Genomic DNA, 23,666 nt, shown 5'->3' with positions numbered 1-23,666 from the left:
GCTCCTGAAATTTGACTAACAAGTCACTACCTGCTTTTCCCTGTAACCCTCAGTTACGTGATACCTCTGACAAAACACTCCTGCAAATGTCGTGCGACGAAGGCTTTTTCTTGGATCTTTGTGGGAGCAACATGACAACTAAAAACAGGCTTGGTGGCATTGTAGTCACAGTAGAAATCATCTGTCCCAGATACTTAGAACAAAGCTGCCCGCAACGCCCTGACAGGTGTCGTTTTCCAGGATTTTAACTAACGACATTAATAATCGCCGTCATCGTCATCCCTGTTCTCTTGCCAACAGGATTCCACGCTGCTGAGAGGGTGTGGGAGTGTGATGACGGTAAGTGTCCTGGCAGTTCTGTCTGGCACTGTTTGGTTAGTCAGCATGCTTTGTGTGTGTGTGTGTGTGTGTGTGTGTGTGTTTAATTATTAAAATTGCCAGTAACATTTTTCCCTCTTCCCACCACATTTTCCGGTTTTACTGTCCTATAATGGACATTTTCTCCCTCTCTCTCTTTATCTGTCACTCTTTCACTCTCTATCAATCCATCTCTCTCTGTCTCTTTCTCTTTATGACCATACAGATGGATGACAACCACAACCCTGACAAACTGTCAGCAAAACCACATGAGAAAGTCAGCTGGCTGCTACCCCTCTGTCGTTTCTCTGTGGAAAGAATAGAAGTCTAGGCAGACAGCATTTGTACAATGGTTGTAGCAGATAGAAGTGTGCGGTCAGTCTGTATTAATGATCCCCACATCCTGCCTATTAGCAAAGCAGGCTTGTTTACCCAAGGGAGAAGTCATCTGATCCTCAGATACAGTATTTGCAAATTTACAAAAGTGGCTCCTGGAAGACAAATTAGACACACATTAATTAAGATTAAAATGAGTTTATCCTAACAGTGAAACCCTATATCACGACAGATTCAGATCTAACTGTACCATTCACACTTAGGCTATGGATAAAAAAACTGCATTTTTGTAAACTGATCATACTTTAAAGTATACAGTAGGCTTTTCTTTTTGTAATGTGAGCAAATCATTGAAGTGAGACTATTTAACCTTTGAAAGAAGTAAATATATTCTTCCTATATTCTTTCCTATCAAAAGTTAAATTGGTCTAGTAAGACCAGTAGCATATGGTGGCTAATGTTAGCAAACTTAAGATGAATGTTGCTGTGACAATACTAGTTAGTTTACTGACTTCACGACTCATTTCTCTACTAATGCCCATGCGTTAACACCAGTATTTAAAAAGCTGAAATCTTTGTGGCAGTAAATCCACACAAATCTTTTTTTACGAGTTAAACTTTGGTGAACCACAAATTTGCACTGTTGACCAATCGCAAGCCGTCTTGCCAGTGACCTTTGAGATAGGATAGAGCCGGAGGGTCCAAAATGGAGGAAGCTTTTATAAATTATTATTATTTCTACACCAACCGCACTTCATTCAACACCCCAAGACACCATCACTGTTATGGGTTACGATCTAAGGACCCAAAAGCGGAACACAGCGAGGTGGAGAGTCGAATAGTTGGTTTTAACAGTTTTTATTTGTACACCAGTATAGGTCGCTGAGCGCTCTTCCAGAGCGGGCGGAACAGGTGTAGTTCGCTGGGGACAGGTGCGCAGTCTACTGACACAGTCTGTGGAGCACCGGCTGGGTTCCAAGGGGCGTAGGCGCTGAGCAGGGCTTCTGGATATGGCTTGGGTAGCGTGGCTGGTAGAGCAGGGAAGCGGCGTTGCAGAGATCAGGGAACACTCGGTGGGGAGTGACTCTGTGGCAGAGACAGACAGGGTTACACGAGATATAACAATAACGCGTAACAAACTTAAACTTAACTGAGTCGAGAAGAGAGCCGTGGCGAAAGGTGTCGTACGGAGACGATCTGGCGCTGGTTGTGAGGTAGAGCCAGGTAGATATACTATGGAGACCGATTGGATGATGAACTTCAGGTGTGCCGGTGATGCGCAGCAGGAGGGAAAACCAGGGAACCCCGCCCAGGCCGGTACACACACACACACACACACACACACACACACACAGTGACAAACAGAGGACTGACAAGGAACACCAGGAGAAGAGAGCACACTAGAGTACACAAGGATAGGGAAAGCAATGTGGCTAACTATGACAATCACTGCATATCTGTCACACCGCACCTTTACTGCACTTTTGCTGCTGATGTTTTTTGCACCCTCAGAAGTTGTATTTTATCGTTTTATCGCTTATAGTTTATTTTCTTATCTCATTCCTGTCTTATTTATTCTTTGTAAATATGTGTGAAGTCTTAAACACAAACGCACCATTTGAGGTTGATGCAACTGCAAATTCGTTGTGCTTGCACAATGACAATAAAGTTATTGAACTTGAAATTATTAACTGTGTTGCACCATCCACTTTTATTTAACCTCCTCTGCTGGATTATAAACTATTAATGAGACAGGAGTCAATGTCACAAATATGTCTCTTTAATAAACTGCCTGAACTTATTGTGATGATAGAGACTTACCTAGCTAGCTTTCTTACTGATGGTTATCAAGGTTGGTGGCTTGGAGAACTATTCTGACTCAGCTTGCTAAAATGTCAGCAGTTAGCTCGTCAGCTGATTCAACAAACTAGCCCTGCTAGTCCATTACGTCACTAAGCTTCTAGCACCACCTTTTTCACAAAGATGCACAGATAGACTTTGCTATGACATTTTCTGGTGTGACCAGACCATTAAGCTGCATTTAGCATGTGATTTCCACTTGCAGCCACAGTGGCCACTGTTCAGCAAGTTACATAGTCTCATGTAAGCAGTATCAGAAAGCATCAATAACTTAAAGCTCCCCTCCAGACACATTTTAAAGTATGTAAAAATACTCCGCTATGATTAATATTTTGTTTAACATGGTCATCCCACATAAAAAGTAAAAAGAAACTGGAAGCACATCTACTCTTTCTCCCTCATTGAGAAATTCTGGATCTCTGAATGCCCCGCCCACCACCGCTGCGTGTTAGGCTGACCGGTGTCGGTGAGAGCATGGATGTGGGTGAGAGACATACATCCATGGTGAGAGAGCGGTGCGCGTCAAGATTTGCTAGAGTTAGAGGAAACATACCGTACATGTTTGAGCCTCAGTCAGACCCAGATGAGGAGTCTATTGTGCACCAAAATCGGCGACTAGCAGACTTATCAGAATGGTAAATGTAGTTAGCATCTTTTATTTGTTTATGTTGTTTGTTAGTTTGTAACTGGCAGTGGCTGACACAGTGTCAGTGGTTGTGAAACATACAATAATATCTGCTACGATGTTACAGTGTGTTCACATTGTTATTACGTAACGTTAGTAGATAGTGGAAGGAAGCTCCAGGGTCCGGTTACATCCAAAAAACTGTACACTCTACCACGTTTGCTGGATTGGCTTTTGAATTTGTGACGTCCCAAATCTAGCTTGAATCTCAGATTTTAGGGAAGTGTACAGACACTTCAGCAGAGGAAATGAAAACACCTCTCTAGAGACAAACTTTGCACAGATACAAGTCAGTAAAGTCAAGGTCTGACATTTTAGGGGACATAAACATAAGAAAAACACATTTTTGAGTGGAGGGGTACTTTAAAATTTAGTTGTTGTTGTTGTATGGTGTTATTCTGTGCTTTAAAAATGACCTGTCAATCAGTTGGGGAACACCAAACACCGTTTGTTTACATTTGGATCACAAAGTACCCAATGGAATCTTTATACCACACCCCTAACCTAACCAAACATACATCTTCTTAGCATAACACCTTAAATATTTTCAATACAATATTGATGTCTGTGACAATGCTATACAGTCTGTCTGCTGGTTGTAGAAGATAGCTATGAAAATATATTAAAATTCCAGAAGCACTAAAGCCATAATGTGTCTCTGCCGAAATGCAGGGCTGTAGTTGTGGTATATCATTGTATCCAATGATATAATGAAGCCACATTATGATATTTAGAAGATGAAACCTTTGGCCCAGACAGACACAAACACTCTGTTATTCTCTAAAACCAGCCAATACTGTTGAGCAATATCTAACTCTGCACAAAGTGTGTATTACATGACTTCAGTGCAGTTTCCCATTAATTATAGAACATGGAACGGTAACCTCTTATTAAAGCACCACTCAAATCCACACATACACTCACACACAGGTCCTGTCACTGCATCTCCCTGAACATTCCCTCCACAGCTTGTGTTGCTGCCTGTTTGAAAGCAGCTCAGTAATCCTGGATCAGAGAATACAAAGGGCCCCAGAGTGCTGGTGATGTAAGCACTGTGTCCAGTCAGTGCTTACCCCACTGCTCTCCCCTCTCCCACATGCTGCCTCGGGGGTGTGGTGGGACAGAGAGGAACATCCCCGTCGTGGCTGACCCTGAAGACTACAGACTGACACACAAACAGCGATACTGGCAGGCTAATGGCAGCCTGTCTGCTCGGTCTCAGGGGCCTGCTGCTGCTGATGACCTGGGACACAGTGGGGAAGGAGAACGTGTTGACCAGCTCGCTGTAGAGGAATGTGGCTAAGCTGTGGGGTGTGGTGGATCGGCTCAGTGTGACCAGGTGAACAGACGGAGGGACTTTTGCTGCCTCGTTACTACACTTAGTGTGCTTTATTCTGTGGAAGGCCACGTTGTCTCAGGTGAGTATCGCTGGGTAAACATTTACCTAGTAAACGCCTCTGGCACTGTGTGATCTCAAATGGGTGGCAGACTGTTGCTGTGAAAGTTGGAACTTCATAACTCTGTGTATGCATTTTGCAAGCAACATAGTAAGTCTGTCAGTCGCGTACTCGGAATGCTTGGGCTCTCAGCTGTGTTGTCTCATTTGACTGTATGGAAATATCAGCGGCTCGTGTTGTGTGTCTGTAAACATTTGGGTGTGCACTCTCTCAGGTCTTCATGGACTTGCTGCAGGACTCCAGTCACAACATGTGGGGTCTGAACACCCGCTTGAAGGGCTTCCTGGAGCAGGTGAACAGGCTGCAGGAGGCCAACCGGCGTCTGGAGGCTCAGATAGCTGACTGGGGCGTCAGGAGCACCTCGCGCTCCCGGGACTGGTCCCAGCAGGAACAGACTGTCAAGGAGCTCCGTGCTCAGGTCAGGCTCAGAGATTTTTAGCTATCAGGTGATCGTTTGAAATCACTCAGACTATTAAAAATTGTTAGAAATTGCACAGCTGCTTGATAGACAAAGATGTCATAGTGTTGCAGATGTGCCACAGTCTTATTTCCACTCAGGCTTTATGATTATGCTCAGATTATGCTCCATTACATCAGCTCAAGGCCATGTTGGCTGGCAGACAACAGGAGCAGGTGTGTATAATCAGACAGCAATGAGTCAAAACAGAGACATGGCCGATTACTAGTTGATGACAACTGCATGCAACATCATGTGAACAGCTTCAAATACATGTTCACTTAAAGACCAGGTAAAGTGGCTTAAGGGCAGCGGTGCCACCGCCCCAGTACTGGCTGTGATACACAGCGGTTTCATTGATTTAAACCATCATGTAACAACAACTTTTTTACACTCATAAAGTTGTTGTTGACAGCTGACAGTGTATGGTGGCTAAACATGGGTCTGAGTCTATAAACGTTGCTGCTGATCATTTTCATGTTGTTGCTCCAGGCGGTTAGGAGAATCAGCAGCCTCTTCTTGATATATGAAAACCTTTTCAAAACCAACTGGATACTGAAACTCATTTGTCATCAAGCTAAAAGAAACGTATTATCTTAGTTCTGTGAAAGTGGACATTCTGGAGAAACACTGATTTGAACCAAGAGCAGTGAAATGCTTATTTTAGTGATGTTTAAAAATGGGTAAAATACTGTAGATAAGTACTTTGAAGGACCTATGTTTTGAAAAATCACAAGACAATTTTTCACTGGAGAAATCCATAAGCAACCAAAATGTAAGTGCTTAAATTGTATATAAGTCCACGAGGTGAGAGATTACTCCGCATCAAACGAATTTGCAGAGGATTAGAAGCAAATATGTGTGTCATTACGCCTGGATCACAGCCAGAGAGACACAGCAAGAACGTTGCTGTCACGTACAGAAAGAATGCGGAACTCTTTATTGCTTTAAAGGCCATTCCACTTGCAGTAGTAGACCATTGACGCCAACCGGTCTGGTGATCTCACTTGACTTGACTTGATGGTTTTCAACTGCTCCTTGGTTTTAGTGTCACTTTGTGCACGAGTAGGTGTCACTGACATTTTAATGACTCCCTTGTTTCTCGTTGCATACCGCGTCATCCAGCTCGTCTCCAAAGTTTGGCTGATGTTCCCATGACTGTGACAGGCACAAGAGCAAACTCTGCCAGTGGCGTTGTTCACTGATCCAGGGAATGTTTTCATGTTAACATATGGGATTACTTTGCTATTAATCTTCTTAAGAACTGCTCATATTATCTTGTTATTTACAGCACAGACTTAATGATGAGCTAGTAAGACATTAAGTAGGAGATCTTGTCAGTATACTGATTCATCTCACAGGGGCTCAAAAATGGGGAGGTACTGAAACATAATGAGTGTATTATAATGTTTATGGTATAAATGTTATGAAATATTCCATGTTATTTTTGGCTTTCCTTCAACATGGGTGTGTCTTGATCTGAACGTGTTGAACTTATAAGACAACAAAGGGAATGAGGGTGTGTTAACATTTTCATGTTTATAATAAAGGGCAAGGAGCCACCTTTTTGTACTTCCTCCATTGGAACTTAAGAATTCTTTTATCCAGACAGCTTAGCCTGAACAGTGAGAATCATTTGAAACTGAAGAAATTGTACATTTTTGTCATTTATACACAAGCCTCTGTACAATTTAGCCACTACTAATGCTAAACAAATAAATAAGTGTTGGCTGTGTTGTGTAAGATGCTGGCTTTAGTCCATGTACGGTGTGTGTACATGTACGTACAGCACTGATTGACTTTTTGAGCCCAGAGGTGAGGTGAGGAGAGGTGAGGACATTTGAACATAAGTACTTGTTACATATTCAATTTCAGTTTCCCCAACAATTCAAAGAGCATTTGCAACAGTCAATTTGATGTGCTATAAACCACACTAATTATTACTCAAATACATGTTTTCAACCTGATTATTTCAATGTTTTATAAAAAACGAACAAGTTGTTATTTCAGTTACATTCACTAGACTGCACCGGGACATGCACGTCAGGCATGTATTCTTGATATATTACTGTGATTCAAATTTTTCAAAAATACTCTCCTAAGGATCTCAGCTCATGACACTCCGTGAATACATGATTTTAATACAAAAGTTGTGGTTTGTGCAAAAAGCTTTTTTGTGAGTGGAGGAATTTAGCGAGATGCAGCTATCCCTGGTCTCCGCTACTCCTGTCATCAAAGAAAGTTAATTTGGCAGTCAGATGTGCTGAGGCTTAATGTAGGACACCATAGTAATTCATAATAAAAAAGGAGACCAAAGACTGAACAGGTTTGTCTTGGTGGGTGGCTAGCTTGTTTACGCATGAGATCTAAATGCAAATAGGATTTACTTCATTGCCAAAGACTGAATTTGGTTTTCCACTTTCCAGAATGACTAAACTGACCCTCATTCATCAGGAAAATGTGCACCTCCCCTTTAAGCTAATGAGCCAGTATTAGGTTCGTTTTGGTCCACACAATATAGTCTAACTGTGATTAGATTTGCAAGCTTGAATCACCTAAACAGGAAATGGACAGATTGACTGAATAGTTTGTCCAGATATGTCCAATAGAAAAGTCGCCAACTCATTTCTTACAGGACAAATATTGTATTTTGTGTATGAGCATCAAAACATACTATTGTATAAAAAGGAGATACGTAATCATAACTGATATAAAGGTTATTCCTCCCGTAGGCCTTTTTCACAGAAGACATATCGACCTGTCACAGTGGGAAAAGCACAGGTGTAAATAATAAAATGAATGATGGCTGAATTCCATTTAGCTGCTCCAGTTTCAGGGTCCTGGTATTGTGCATGCTGGCTCACTGTCACACTGTCATGGCTTACTGTAACAACTGAATAGAACAGAGCCATCATTACTGTCAGTAGCAACACCTGTGCTTTTGCTACTATGACAAGTCCTCTCCCAAATACCTCAGCACAAACTAACTTCACCAACAAAAAAGTCACTCTGACAGCTGTAGAATTGCATTTGAATTGTTTTTGCACATTCCTTACTCTAATCTTATGTCACTGTATTTTTTTTTGTTTTTGACAGGTTGGTAAACTACTGATGGAGAATGCCCAGCTGGCATTGCAGTCTGACAGCATGAAGTCCAGAGCTGCTGCCATCCAGGCCAGGTCAGCTGTTTTTGGCTGTAGTTTTCCTGAAAAGTCTAACACCCCTTTCCCTTGATCAATACAGTCTAGGGCTTATTGATTAGTAAGTATTGATTATTAAGCATGAGATCGCATCCCATAAACATATTATACTCATTCATACAGTTTATGTCCAAAGTGATCAGGTACAGAGGAGAAAAATACAGTTTTTTTTGTATCTTAATTGGTTATTGCTGGCCCATAAAACACAGTATACTAAGCATAGGTGTAGAATAACTACCAAACACTTCCTGTTTTCATCCTGCTGCAATGCTTTTCCAGTCTTCTGTTATCTAACTCAGGCCAGTTCCCGCTCCTGTGAGCCAACCTGCATACAAATCCAGGCCGGGCTTTTTGCCACGTCGGCACTTTCACTTATGTATTGATGCAGAGTGACACCGAGCTCCCCCACCTCCCTCAACTCACACACACACACACACACACACACACACACACACCACCCCTCCACTGTCAGCCATTAACCCCTGAAGGACAGTGGCGACACACTGCAGCATGAAATAAATACACCTGTTCTATTTATAGCTCCACCTGATGTGTCTGTAAGACTCTGGACTCTGTGTTTATGACACACTTAACTTTTTACTTGTAGTTATGATTTCTGCAACCTTCACTGTCATGCACCAAAATTGGATCTTTCAGCTAAATCTTCAACCCCTTAGTGGATACTAAGCTATTGTTGGAATCCCCTTTTAAATTAAGTTACACTGTGTATTTGGCAAGACTGAGGAATGTGTCATTACTTCAAGGAAATAAAAACTTTCCGCTTGACTTTGATCTGTTGCACTCGATTTGAAAAAATGTATTTTCTTTGGCCATTTCAACATTTCCTCCCTGTGTTTACACGAGGGTTTATATAACTGATGTAGGCCATGGATCATTTACAATAAACACTGAATTGGGCTCAGTAAATAACCTCGGCTGTTGACATCACATCATAGGTGTGAGACGGAGGAGAGGAACACCGTGCGTCTGGAGCAACAGGTCGCTCTCCTCAGGGAGTCAAAGAGGGAGGCAGATCAGAGCAGCGTGACGCTGCAGGCAGACCTTCGGCGCTCCATGACAGAGCTGCAGGAGATGCATCAGGAGTTTGAGGTCACTAAATGTACTGCAAATGCCTGTCATGACATCTTTTTCTTTCTCATACTACAACCTTTTTTTAATTTTAATGTACCCTCTATTTATCCAGGCAACTTACTTTCAATAACTTTACAATGACAGCCTGACAGCGGAGTACATGTCTCTTCATAAGATTGGGAGAAAATGAGCATACCAATACAAATCCGATTAAACTGATAGCCCCTTATGGAATCGATACATTCCCTTGGTGGAGGATTAGTGTGACTCAGTGTCCTTGGGAGCAATGTTGTCTGAAAGCCTAAGCTCTTGATATGGTCGCCGAAGGCAAAATGGTCTCAATTTAGGGCCCAGAAAAATTAATGATCCCTGTACTTGGTTCAAAAGCATCAGGGAGAACGTTGCAGGCAAACATCTGATGGCTGGATAGCACAGCAACTGTAAGTTTAGGGGTCAGATACAGTGTTTTCTTGGCAAGAGACAGTGGCAGGAAAGGCTGAGACTTTGTGGACATTAGAGGAAATGACCTGCGTAATTGGAAGATTGAGTTGGAGCTTCTTTGTGAAGTTGGCTGGAAGTTGAGCAGTTGAACTCATTTAGCATTTCCAGCTTCTGTCAGGATTGTTCTCTCTTCTGCTCAGGAGTTGTACAGGATGAGAGGCACTCACAGGCCTCAGGCACTCTCTCCCGGTGGATTAAAGGGTTGCCTAAATGTGACAATTAACAAGTATTCAGTCTCTTTGGAGAGAGCGAGTTAAGTTGTGGAGCGGGCTTTGCCAGCTAAGTACCACTGGGGGTCCTAAACACCAGTGTTAGCAATGACTGGGACACCTGGAGAACAGTGATTGGGAGGAACTGTCTTCGTATGTCCAGGTTGAAATATTTAGACAGCTATTGGATGGACTGCCATGAAATTTTGCATGTCGTCATTCATGTCCGCCTCAGGATGAATTGTAATAAATGTAGTGATCCCCTGATTCTTCATCTAGCACCATCATCAGGTCAAAATTTATCTATTTGTCCAATACTTTGGTTTATTAGGTGTATGACCAAATACCTGCAAAACGAATGCGATTCCCATCACATGACTAGATAAAATAATAAACTATGTGTAAGATGCTGATGTAAATATGTTATTATGGGAATAGCTATTGTTATAAGTAGCCTGTTGTGCTGTCACCTCCAACCCTGACATAGTCATGCGATGTTTGTGTGTGTGCAAACTCCTTCCTTCCTTACCTCCTTCTTTTCGTTTTCTCATTCCTGCTGACTAATCCCCCCACCCCCACCCCCACCCCCTTCCAGTTTCTTTTCCTGCAGATGCACACACACACACACACACACACGTATGCACACATGTAGGACCACACATGCTGGACTGATTCTCCTTTTTCCTCTTGCCTCTGCATTACGTGGACTGTGTCACAGGACCCCCCCCCTCCACACACACACACACACACACACACATCGCTCTTGCCTCTTTTTCACCTTTGCATCCATGCACCTCTTCATTCACAAACTAGTTTCATCTCCCTCTTTGTCTTGTTCTTCTCTTGTATTTCTCACTCTTTACATCATCCACTCTCTTCTCACCGTTTCTCTCTCTCTCTCTCTCTCTCTCTCCCCCTCCCTCCCCCTCTTCCTCCCTCTGGTTGGCTGTTTGCAGGCAGCCCGGGCTCTACAGCTGCAGCGGGCCGACTCCTGCAATGCTCTGTTAGAGACGGCCACAGCAGCAGCGAGAGGGGAGGAGGATGGCACAGGGATGGAGCTCACCCAGCTCCTCGACCGAATCAGAGCGCAGTGTGATCAGAACAGACTTCCCGGCCCGGGCGAGAGACACCTCAGCCTGGGTGCCGTGTCATATTCACTCCCTGGCTTGGTCGGGCCTAGCCGCTCTGGAGCAGCAGCAGCAGCAGCATCCAGAACACCCAGAGGAGCTCTCAGTGAGGTACGCATCCACTCCTGCATCTTCACTTGTCTTTTTTTTTTATGCATCTCTCATGTTGTCCTGGCCCTCTGCCAGTCAGACACACCCTCAAGACCAACTCCAGGCTGTCCCATAGGCAAGGCAGACTGATGGATATGCTGGGCTGGAGTTAAATGGTTAGCAGAGTGTTGCTGACTGTGCTTAAAGGCTGAAGGCTTAGGACTCTCCATGCCTCTCCCTCTTTTTTTGTGGATGTGTGTGTCTGTATTTGCCTTCTTGCAGGTTTGTGTATGTTGTATGTGTGATTATCTCTGTCCTCTTTTTTTGTTATTATGGGGAAAAAGCGCCGTCTGGATGCTTTTTATTATCCCAGTGTTCCTGTGCCACAGCACAATGACTTTGGTCTGACAGGGACAATAAAGTGCCTTCGCCAAGGGCTGCAAGCTACCACAGTGCTAAAATGGAGCAGGTGTTATGAAATGCCATTGTTTAGACCATCAGACCTTCTCTGTCTGTCCCACTAAAGTAATGGTTACACAATGCTGCAGTCAAAAGCCTGCATGATGTCCATAATTATCATGGATGATATTTCAGTTTTAAATAATGCACTTTCTTTTTGAGAAAAAAAGTGCTATAGTGAGGATATTAACATGCAACCAGCTGAATATTATATTGTTATAATATTATACAGTGTAAACCTCTGCTTCCTGGGTAGAGTTGCATTGTTTACTTCATGAGTTGGCAAAGTTGGAGTGCAATCTACAGTGAAGAGTCAAAACCAAAACTACATGACATCCATCTTCAGTGACCCTTTCTGATCTTAAAGTTGCCCTGTGGAGGTTTCTGTAAACAAACAAACGCTATGTTTATATTCTTTTTAAAAATGCATTGTGTGTATCCTTGAGGTCGTGAATGTGTTTAATGCATTTCCTTCCTCATAAAACATTTGCAAAGGTGATTTTAAATCCTACATCGTTTACATCCATGTTTGCTAGCTGCCGTTGTTGGCACACTGCTGCGTTTCTTAACTTGTTACCGTTGCCAACTGTCGGTCAATAGAATAGTGTGAAACCAGTGGCAGCAATGTGTGTCGCGTTGTGCATGTGCCTCCTGAAGCATGTGCACGATACAAACAAAACAGGGGCCAACTCGTAAAAGCATTGCTCCATAGCGCCACAAGTGGTCAAAAACTCCACGGACTACTTTAAAATTACTCAGTTAGAATCTCTGTAATGGTTTATAATAGAAACTATAAATCAACAACAATATGTATAGATGTACATACACCAGTAGTTTGTCAAAATTGGACCGGTGATGTCTGATACATCACCTGAAATAAATTGTGGAAAGTACGTAAGTACAATTACACAAGTACAGTACGCAACAATTGAAAGGTACTTCCACTTGATGCTACTTTTCACTTCTACTTCACTACATTTCAGAGAGAAATATTGTACTTTACTCCACTAAATTTATTTGACAGTTATAGTTACTAGTTACTTTGCAGATTAAGATTTTACATGCAAAACGTAAGATCAACAAATAAGATATGATGCATTGTTATAGCTTAACCCACCCAACAGTATATGAAGTAGTTTAAATTAGCTCCATCTTGACTGCATTAACTACAGTAACAGTAAACAGTAAAATTCTACAGTACATGTTAATCCAGTAATACAATATATAATAACATAACACTGTGACAGGAGCCATTCTGCATAATGAGCACTTTAAATTTTGATAATTCAAGTACATCTCACTGTTTTGTTTTGTTTTTTAATCTTTTTTTAAACAGGCAGTCTCACTGAGATTGCAATCTCTTTTCCAAGAAAGACCTGAGAACAAGAACATTCCAAACATTTCCAAGAGTCATTGAAAACATCAGATAATAAAGCTATAAAATCTCTATAAAATCTGAGGGGAATGTAAGACTGTAGTGTGAGCGCAGTTTGCAGTTCATTCCATTTAAAAGGTGCATAGTACCTGAAAACAGTTCTGCCAGCATCAGTGCGTACAGGAGGGTTACAGGTTAGGTAGTTACTGGATTGTGTACTGTAGTTACTAGATTTAAATGAGAGAAGAGATGTGAGGTAGTTTGGAAGCTTCAACAGTAGAGCTTTATAGATGAAAAACATGAGATGACTATTTTTTCTTGACTGTACGGAAGTCCAGAATACTTCTGTACTTTTACATAATTTTGAATGCAGAACTTTTATTCGTAACTTGTATTTTTACATTGTGGTATTGCTACTTTTCGTTGGTAAGTTTCAGTAAGTAAGTACCTCTTCCATCGCTGCCTGAGATGACAGATGGAATAATAATTCCCTTGCCTTTGACATCCAACTTTATCTAAGATGAGGTATCTTGTTGGCCAGTGTTATCAGTAATGAAGTGGAACTGATGTAGGATCATCTCTGCCTAAATTTAATTATCGTATAATTTCCCTATTAATTAAAATAGACTTTATGCATTGAAACAGAAAAAGACAATTGGAGTAATAAATGAAATAGAGGATATCTTACATAACTTGAGTCATCTCTTTTTGTTTTTACTGTCAAAATATCGTCATAACTGTGCTGAGACAGCTTGGAGCGGCTGAGGACGGAGGGTGTGAAACGCCTAACAGCTGTACAGTGTGTCAACACAGCTTTACAGTTATGTGTACACGTAGGCCTGGGTGTCTGCTCGGCTGTCTGTTTACCTAAACTGAAACACACACTACCAACACCACCACCTGTGGCTGCTTCTCCCCTGACTTTCTGACTGAGCGCCAAGTGCCCAGTTCTTTCCCAAGGTGTGTGTCTGTGTGTTAGGTGGTTGTACTTGCTTCTCATCTATTTATTTGGGCTAGAAAAACAGTTCCTCCATATTATCCCATGAGGTTGAAGATTTGTGTTTGTTCTGTGTGTGTGGTTGGGTGTGTGTTTGTGGCTGAAATGGTGGCAGCTGTGGTTGTGTTGGGGTTCTTGTACGTCTTTTAATGTCTGATCCCTGTCACCTCACCCAGGAGGAGGCAGCGTGGGCGCAGGTGAGCCTCGGCGGCGCTGCCCTGAGGGAGGCCCGGGCCGAGCTAGCTGAGGCCAGGAGGCAGTGGCACTCCCTGCAGGTGGAGATTGAGACCCTACATGCCTTGGTAAGAAAACACACATTGTCACATATCAGCACGGCCAACTCCCCAACTATAGAATATAGCATAACTGTAAACGGATGGGATGGAAAATTGGTGGTTTGGTTTGATGTTTCAGCCCATTAACTATAAACTGCATGTATTTTACATACCTTCAACCATTTTCCAAGGTTTTCCATAGGACTTTACCTTCCAGTCACTGCTTGATTTCTATTGATTGAGCCCTTGATTACTACAGTATGAAAATAATTTGCAAAGACTTAAAACAAGGACATCTAGGAAAGCAAATATTCAGTTTCCTTTATTTATTTATTGATAGATTTAAGTTATCACCATGTGCAGTTGCAAGCAGGTACTGGAAAATAGTCTTCAGTAATGTATATGCAATTTGTAATTGGTTAAAACGCATGCAAAACCACCAGTACGGTTTGTTAAAACTGAATGTAATAACCGCCTATAATGTGATTTGTGATCTGTGAGGCTGTACTTAGGCACAGTGCTTTGAGCTTAATGCTAACATAAGTGTGCTTAAATACTGATGTTTAGCAGGTATAATGTTTACCATGTTCACCATTATTAATTTAGTGTGTTAGCATGCTACCTTTTGCTAATTAGCACTAAACACAAAGTACAGCTGAGGCTGATGGGCATCTCTTTAGTTTCGCATGTATTTGGTCATAAACCAAATAAACTAAAGGAAATTTTGACCTGAAAAGTCAGAGGATCACCAAAGTCATTACAATTCATCCTTACGGGGACATGAATGTGTGTACCAAATTCCATTGCAATCCATCCAATAGTTGTCAAGATATTTCAATAAAAACAAAAATGTCAACCTCAAAGTCTTTGGATTCTCTGGGAACTATGAATGTGTGTTCAAAATTTCAGGGCAATTCATTCAGTAGTTTTCCATTTTAGACAGCATTTCACACCCACCTACATGAGTTTGCACACCTAAAACCATGGCAGTGTCCTTGTGGCTCAACACTGCAGAGACCTGGGTTCAGTTCCCGGCAGCAGGGCCTAGAGCTTGGCCAGACCAAGCTAACAAACACCACTGGCACTGTACACTATGAAATGTGGAGTTACTTAACAACATAAAGATAACTGTCCAGTCGTTATCCTAATAGCTCCATGCCTCTTGCTTTTCAGGAGAAAGGCCTGGAGAGCTCCCTGCAGAACACCCAGAGGCTGTACTCCAGCCAGCTGCAGGACCTTTCCCAGGTGATCACGGGGCTGGAGAGCGAGCTGGAGCAGGTGAGGAGCGGGCTGGCCACCCAGCGCCAGCGCCACAGCCAGCTCCTCAACACCAAGATGAGGCTGGAGCGAGAGATTGCTACATACCGACGTCTGCTGGAGCGTGAAGAGGGCAGGTGAGGGCAAGAAGCAGAGAAAGGAATGGAAAGATTAGAGGAACCGGGGAGTATTCGTTTAACTGGAATGTTGTGGTTTCAGTGTCAACCGGGAAAGTGATTTTTACTTTTTATTTGAAAAGGTTTTCCCAAAACTGTGAAAAGGAAAAGTGCAGAAAAAAACACACACACTAGTTTACTGACATGAGCAAGACAGACGATTCTTCCTGGGCACTCAAGGAAAAACTAAACAAAATAAGGTCTTAATTGTTTCCTTTATATATCTGCCAGATAATTTCATGTGCTGGCATTTTCATTCTGTCATGGATTATCTAGAATCTATCTGTAAAGAAACAGAAATTCACAGTAATTGCAGGTTGAGACATACTCAGGCTCTAGAATACAGCCAAGCAACACAGTGACATGTTACAACAGGGATTGGAAATTGACCAGAATTTTATACTTACAAAAAGCTCAAAGGATAAATTAAGTGAAGATGACAAACTTTCTAACACTGATTCACAGGCTGAAAATCCAGCTCTGTCTCTAATCAGACATGATGAAAGAATCCACACAGTCGACCCGTCTTTGTCTGGTCTCTGAACTTACTCCCTGCCTGCGCCAAGCTGTTTTACTAGGGAATATTGCATTCTTTTGGCATGGCCTTTAATTATCTTCACAGGCCTTTTGGACCACGGATAGACATCTCACATCGAGCTCCTTTGCAATTTAACACATTTGCTGCATCAACCACGTGATTGCCATTTTATAGTTTGAGGAAGGTAATTTGGTTTTATGACTCTTGTAGAGGTTAAGGAGTGCTGCCTTTGGTTTTCCCTCTTTCCTTTAGATTGTAGATGCTGTCATTCAGAATGACTTTGACTGATGTCACTGATGTAAGCAGAGACAGGACGTGGCATGTGAAATTTGCAATGTTTGTTCATATTTGAGAAGGGTGGCAGCTGAATAGTTGACAAGCAGAGGCTCAAAGGGCTGCATGACAAAAAAAAAAAAAAAAAGTGACGAGAGCTTCCTCATACAGTGAAAATGACTCTTACTGAAGAATCTGAACACATAAAACCCCAAAGGTTGCTGAGTTAGGTAGGTCTGCATTCTAAACAAATAAAAGGCACAAAAGATAATACTGAAAGGTCAGTGCACAATACTTTTATATCATCTTTTAACCATCCAGGTTCTTGTTCAGGCTGTGCAAAGGTAGTTCAAACGTATTAAGATGTGGGGTGTGGATGTCAGTATAGTCAGTGGTGTAAGTGTGCATGAGTGATGGATGTGTGTGTGTGTGTGTGTGTGTGTGTGCGCTGTAAGGTGCAAAACAGAGCATAAGAATAAACGTCAGGCATCATACTAAAGCAAACAAATGGGTGCCTGTAGAGAGACAGGAGAGAGAGCCGCAGCAACAGAAAGGCAGACGGAAGGCGAGAGCCGCACTGCAGCCAGGCTAAAATAACCTGGGAACACACCGGGGCCCACAGGTGTTCCGGGTTACACTAACGATCCACCCGCAGAGTGTGCAGAGAGGCAGGTGAACCACACAGCAGACACGAGATGACACAGCAGGGGCCGTCACAGTTCTTTTTTCGAAATTTAGTCCTTGTTACTTGAACACCTAGTTGGCAACAGCACACTCTTCCTATCAGCAAACAACGCAAGTATTTCAAGAAGTCCACGAATGTAGTTTTTCCACTGTTTCAGATACCAATGAAGATAACATCAGTATAAAACAGTACAAGCACACTGTGACACACAAATGTGTCTGTATCAATCTAGTGTTTCAGGGTAACTTTGGAAATACAGTATGTCTGCTGTCCTCCCATCCATCAGTCTCTGGCCTCCTTGCTGGCAGACCTGCCACCAGGTGTTCCAATCTGCAGTGACATGTATGGGGTGTCACATCTCTTCACCTGGCCTTCTTAGCCCTTTTCTAGCCTCCTGCTACCTGCTGTTCATGGATGGCATAACTGCCTGTAAAGAATCTTGCAGGTCCATCTGTCTTGGGGCATCCTTGACAAGCCCTTGCCAGAATAATTGATGTTGGATGATTATGTCAATTAAATGTGAGGCACCCACCTCTGCCAGGTAATTTCACTGATGCGTTGCGGACATCCTATATCGACCATCTGATGTGGATGTGGGTGGTCCAGGCTTCACAACTGTAAAAGAGTGTGGCGTGGTAAACGATAGTACTGTCAGAGGATTATGGGCAACAGTGGAGGCAGGACTCGGGGCTGAAACTCCTCTGACAGACCACCTCTGTTAGGGTGGTGTTGGCAGACAGTCTCATCCTACTACAGGCTCGGCAAGGATGGACTGAAGGGCTTTTGGGGTTTGAGCTACAAGAGCTCAGTTGTGGCATGCTGCAGCTCAAGAACCTGCTCCCTTGGTGATTAGTTAGCTTAGTGGTTGGAATCTCCTGATGTTAGGTTTCCATAAGTCATGTTAAAGGAATAATTAGACATTTTGTGAAATACAGTACGTTTACTTACTTTCTTATCTGTCCATTAAATATGAAGCTGCAGTCAACGGGTGCTTAGCTTACCTTGGCGACTGTGACTTAGTGGTAGAGCGGGTTGTCCACCATTCGGAAGGTCGGCGGTTTGATCCCGGCTGTCCTTGGGCAAGTGTGTGAGTGTGTGTGAATGCTTAGTTACTTTGATGCGCAGTTCTGCCGTCCAGTGTGAATGGGGTGAATATGATATGTAGTTACAGCGCTTTGAGTAGTCAGAAAGGCGCTGTATAAGTACAGTCCATTTACTTGGTGTAAAGACACTTTGGATTGTCTACGCATTAAACAAACAAGATATAACGTGTCAATTAGTGAGCTTTAGAGGTACTGGTGGGCCCATTTTTTTTTCCTTTGGACAGAGCCAGGATAGCAGTTTCCGTTTCCTGTCTTCATGCTAAGCTAAGCTAACTGTCTCATGGTTGTAGCTTCATATTTACCGTACAGACATGAGAGTGGCATCGATCCTCTCATCTAACTCTCACAAGCATTTTCTTTCCAAAATGTCCAACTGTCGCTTCAACCAAGACACATACATACACTCCTCATGCCTTTTGGTTGTTATTACCCTGTGCGCTGCGCTTCTGCCTGCAGGTACATGGGTCGTAATGGGCAGCCAATGGGTTTGCAGCCCTGGAGGTCTTCCGTGGAGGAGCCAAAGGAGAACGGACTAGAGAATGGCTTCAGTGACCCTGCTGTTACTCCGGACGAACCAAAGTCTGAGCCCCTTCCTGAAATACCTTCACTCCTCCCAGCAGACAATGGGCGAAAGAAAAGCATACTGCAAAGGCAGCAAAGCCTTGTGATACTCACAGGTAAGACACCCACACACTCTCTTACTACAGTCATATCTTGTTATGATTTGTCATCAATGTCTTCCCACAGAGCCAGAGCAAGATAAAGATTTGCCAATCTCCACTGTGAAGACTCAGGAGATTCTTCAGGGCAATGTGGTGCGAGAGAGTGCAGAGGGTCATGGCACCATTGAGTAAGTATAGACCCCCTCCCGACCTGTAGTCAGCACCTTTGCTTCTGAAATGTAGGCATGTTCTAGTAGCAAGCACTAACAACAATCACTTTAGAGCACACTCTTGCTTGATTACAAAACAACATAGTTTCTTGCTTCACACCTCTCAGGCTTTCACTCGGTGAGTTATTGACTCATTAGTTTCTAATGCCACAATCATCCACGTCCTCCCGCCCCGGCGACGTCTAGTCCAGCAGACAAGATGTACAAACTCTCAAAGGATTTACTTTTACACGTCAAACAAGTTAAGAGGCATAAATCGTTTAGTTGGCTGCACAGGTTCCCATGAGTAATTCATCATAGCGTTGCATGGGAATTTTCCTCCTCTAATGGCTTATGTTTGATGTGGAGATAACCGCCTGGTGTGGACTCTTCAGGGCGTGGCACCTGTTATTGTTGGACGAGACATGGGTGGAATTATTTGTTCATGCTTCAGGTGTTACCAGCCACATACACGCATCCAAAAAGCAACACACACACACACACACACACCCACGCACGCATAATGTCCACAGACAGCTACACATAAACCCAGTCCCTCTGCCAGAATATTTCCTTACTAGCTGTGATCAGCAGATAGTATAAGTCACTCTGTCTCTGTTTGATTCTTATATCAACAGACTTTGGTGGCCAGCCCACTACATTAATTTACTTAAATGTTCTTTGAATTCTTCCAAAATCACTGACAGAATTCAAATGAATTACTGTAAGTTGGTCCACTGCTTTTGTTAGGTAATGCTCCAGTATCAAGGCATCTATCTGTATTGATGGAACCAGTGTTAGCCAGCAGAATGTTCCCCAAACCATTACAACGACCTTGCAGCCTATACACTTTAAAACATTCATAACGTGTATGTCCTCGTGTTGTTTACATCCCACCCTTAGTCAAAAGCTGTGCTGATAATGGAACTGAGATTCATGATACTAGACTCAACTCAACTCAGCTTTATTTATACAGCACCTTTCCTACAAACACGTAGCCCAAAGTGCTTTACATAGTCAAATTTAAGACAACCTTTTTCTAGTCACTGATGCCTTTTAACCCACTGCGTATGCCGTCAGCAGGTTACAACTGACAGTAGATGTACTGGTTAATTGCTCCTGATGGTCAGACCAGCACCTTTCATGGTAGCTCACTGCCATCTTTGTGAGTGTGTGTGTGTGTGTGTGTGTGTGTGTTTGTGTGTGTGAATGAGAGGCAAATTGTAAAGCGCTTACGCTACTGTACACTACTGTACGCTACCTGCCCAGCGCCACAACGGCAGACAGACACAGTTAGCTGGTGAACATACTGTTCATGTACATGTAGCAGCTAAAGAGACAGATATTTCCCTCAGGTGAAGGTCAAAAACAAAGCTAAAAGGAGAGGGAATATTGGATTTACATTCATTAGGTGGCCAGAAACATGACTCCAAATGAATACTAATTTTGCTCTGTGTCTGCTGGATGTGTAAATAGGCAACTGTTTGGTACATTTATTGTACACCTTTGCGAATCTCCTTCTAAAAGCCCAACAAATATATGGTACCAATGTTCAAACCTTCCCTTTTCCCAGTCACGATCAACAGTTAGTCTGTCAGGTTACCCTGTTTGTGGAGTTTCACTCTTGCATATACGGTGCTTGCCACTTCCGAGGGAGTCTCTATTTTTCAGGCAGAGACTTGCATCATTTTGAATTTAGTTTGGTTGATACACCAAAGATCCCAGGTCCCGATCTTGTGTGAGTGAGTGTATTCAGTGCCAGACTGGTTGCATTTTATTACAGGTATACACAGGTACAAGTGCATGTTCAGTTTACATAGCTCTTTTACCAGGTCACATCTAAGGCAGTCAAAGTGTTCTCCCTTGCTGCCCTCTGGTGTTACTGTGCAACCAAGTGTATCATACATAAATGAATGAAAGAGATTTGTTTTGGTTTTTTGTCATACAGTACCACTGAAATGGCCCGTTCCACATAATAATACTATAAATACATTAATAGACTTCTAGCACTTGACATCTACATTCAAAGGAAGTACAAATCATTGTTGCATACCACATGTTACAAATGTTCCTAAACAAAAGAAAAAAGAAAAGAATAGAGACCTAAAACATAAAAAACAACCTACTAAAAAATTCTTAGTATCCATGCATTGTTCAAATAATCTGATAATGCATTATGTCGTATGGCATTTATCGTGTATCATCATCACTTTCTGTTGCTGCGACTTCTAACTTTCTCTTTCCTACCAGGACAGAGAAGATTGACAAGGTAATAAAGCAGTGGGAGGGCTCTTTCTTCAGAGGGAATCCCAAGCTACGCAAGAAGTCGGTGTCGCTGCGCTTCGACCTGCACATGGCTGCAGCAGACGAGGGGTGTGCCCAGACTAAACAGGACTGCCTCCCTGACGTGGAGGTGTGTCTCATCATGAAGAGATCTCGCAGCATCCCAACTATTACACAGTAACTCTGTCACTGGTTCATTTGTGGTAACGCTGGTGATGTCGAAGTTACAGAAATAACATCTGTGTCATTGACATCTGGGATATTACCATCCACTACCATCGTGCTTAATAGGAATTTCAAATTACAGCATTCATTGAACTTTGCATCACACCTGATGACTGAAACAGAGATTTCTCTCATCAAATCTTGACTCTGGCAGAATAAGCATTACATGTGTGTTGATCAAATGGGGCCATTTTTATAGTACCAGAAAACCACATCAAATATATCAGACTTACATTCATTATAATACAGAGGATAACAATTTAATGAAAACATCTTTCTGTCATCATTCTAGAGGAAGAAAAAGTGTCTCTCAACACTGTCATTATTTCAGTATGAGGTCACTGGACAAAAGAGATTATATCGACCATATCAACTACAGCATTTAATTCAAATTAACACCTGTTACAGGAGGCTGAGTGCACAGATAGATGGAGATAAAAGGAGGTGTGGACAGATCGATATGAGCTGCTGTGAACTATCTAAGGGTGGATTTATTTTTTTTTTTCATTAAGAGACTGTATGAAAATTATTGGGGGGGTGGGTGTTCAGGGGGGGAATAATGTTTTTTTTTGTAATTGAATGTTATCTCTCCAGTTAGCACTTAATGTGTCACTATCCAATAGCAGCTCCCACCTTCACCTTATTCTGCATCTCAACAGAAAGCAGAGCAGTAAAATAAAATGTGTACATTTTTTGGTCAAAAAATAAAGTGACTAGAACATATAATAGCTAACTCCACTTCTATTGTGCGAGTTGATGTGAAAATTATTATTCCATTAACACATTAAGGGTTAAATTGGAGCCCACCATCTTAAATTCTTTGTGCACTTTTAGTTATCATTAGCAAAATGAATTGTAACAATTCGATAGTTTTATATTACTTTAAGATTTTGTAGGGAGGGTGTTGCAGTTTTTCTCTTAATCAAGGGGAGGGTCCAATGGAAATATTAATAACGCTGGAGATGCTTTTTTTTTAAAGTGAAACACAATGTACAGCCCCCCCTTCCCACTCTAATAATTTTCGTACAGTTCCTAAATGCTTGCACTGCAGACACATACAGCACTTAGATAAACATCAGCACTGAGAGGTATCCAGAGTGTGTGTACTTTGAGCGTCTTTTGTCACTGCAGTTCATTCTCTATGTGGAGAGAAAAAAAATCTTGCAACTCAAACTGATAATGTAGCTACATTTACGATGCATTATCCCAAAAACAACTGCTCACTGTGATCTTAACAGCAGTGGGGCTCTCAACCTTCACCACGCGTCTCAGAGAATTTAGATTCCCTGTCTAAACCAGAGGAGGGCAGTATTTGTAAATAGTTAACCCGGCAGTGTATCTTCAATGCTCAACTCGGGTTGTGTAGCACATCTGTTACACCTTAGAATAAGAGTTTTTATGCTAAGTTTTGAGTTGGCGCCAAAGATATTCAAAACAAGAAAAGGGCCATTGTGCATTTGGGTGCCTCAGAATATGTTGAGAATATTTAAGATATTATCTATGCAGTTCTATGCTTGATTTTGCTTTGCTTCACGAAGCACACTCTTCATTTTGGGAGCTCTGTAACTTCAGAATGAAGCATTATGCTTTTATCTAACAATTTATCATTTAAAAATAAAAATAAAAAGAAATATGTGCGGACTGTTGTGTTTTCTGTCAAATGTTTACCATCGTTATCTTAGTTTCATTTACTAGAAGACAAAAAGCATTTAGTCACAACGTCTTCCTTCATGTTTTCAGATAGGCTTTGATGGTGAGGTAAAGGAAAAGATCCGTTT

General features: G+C 42.2%; 1 protein-coding gene across 3 annotated transcripts; it reads left to right on the top strand.

The window, feature by feature from the left end:
* krt222 (keratin 222) lies at nt 1–23,521 on the top strand. 3 transcript variants are annotated; one of them, XM_044190451.1, is made up of 11 exons: nt 1–339; nt 4,461–4,785; nt 4,910–5,113; nt 8,249–8,331; nt 9,309–9,462; nt 11,111–11,392; nt 14,379–14,504; nt 15,651–15,871; nt 18,966–19,186; nt 19,257–19,359; nt 21,631–23,521. In XM_044190451.1, the coding sequence occupies exons 2-11, from the start codon at nt 4,765–4,767 to the stop codon at nt 21,842–21,844; spliced, it is 1,629 nt and encodes a 542-aa protein (XP_044046386.1). In that variant the 5' UTR covers nt 1–339; nt 4,461–4,764; the 3' UTR covers nt 21,845–23,521. The 3 variants fall into 3 exon arrangements, with proteins under 3 accessions (XP_044046386.1, XP_044046385.1, XP_044046387.1); XM_044190450.1 differs by having other exon boundaries at nt 584–4,785; XM_044190452.1 differs by having other exon boundaries at nt 3–339; nt 584–4,656.
* Nucleotides 23,522–23,666: the final 145 nt, after the last annotated feature.

The sequence above is a fragment of the Siniperca chuatsi genome, linkage group LG3 (genome assembly GCF_020085105.1).
Source record: "Siniperca chuatsi isolate FFG_IHB_CAS linkage group LG3, ASM2008510v1, whole genome shotgun sequence".
Classification (NCBI taxonomy): domain Eukaryota; kingdom Metazoa; phylum Chordata; class Actinopteri; order Centrarchiformes; family Sinipercidae; genus Siniperca; species Siniperca chuatsi.
This window is presented reverse-complemented; position numbering and strand designations above follow the sequence as displayed.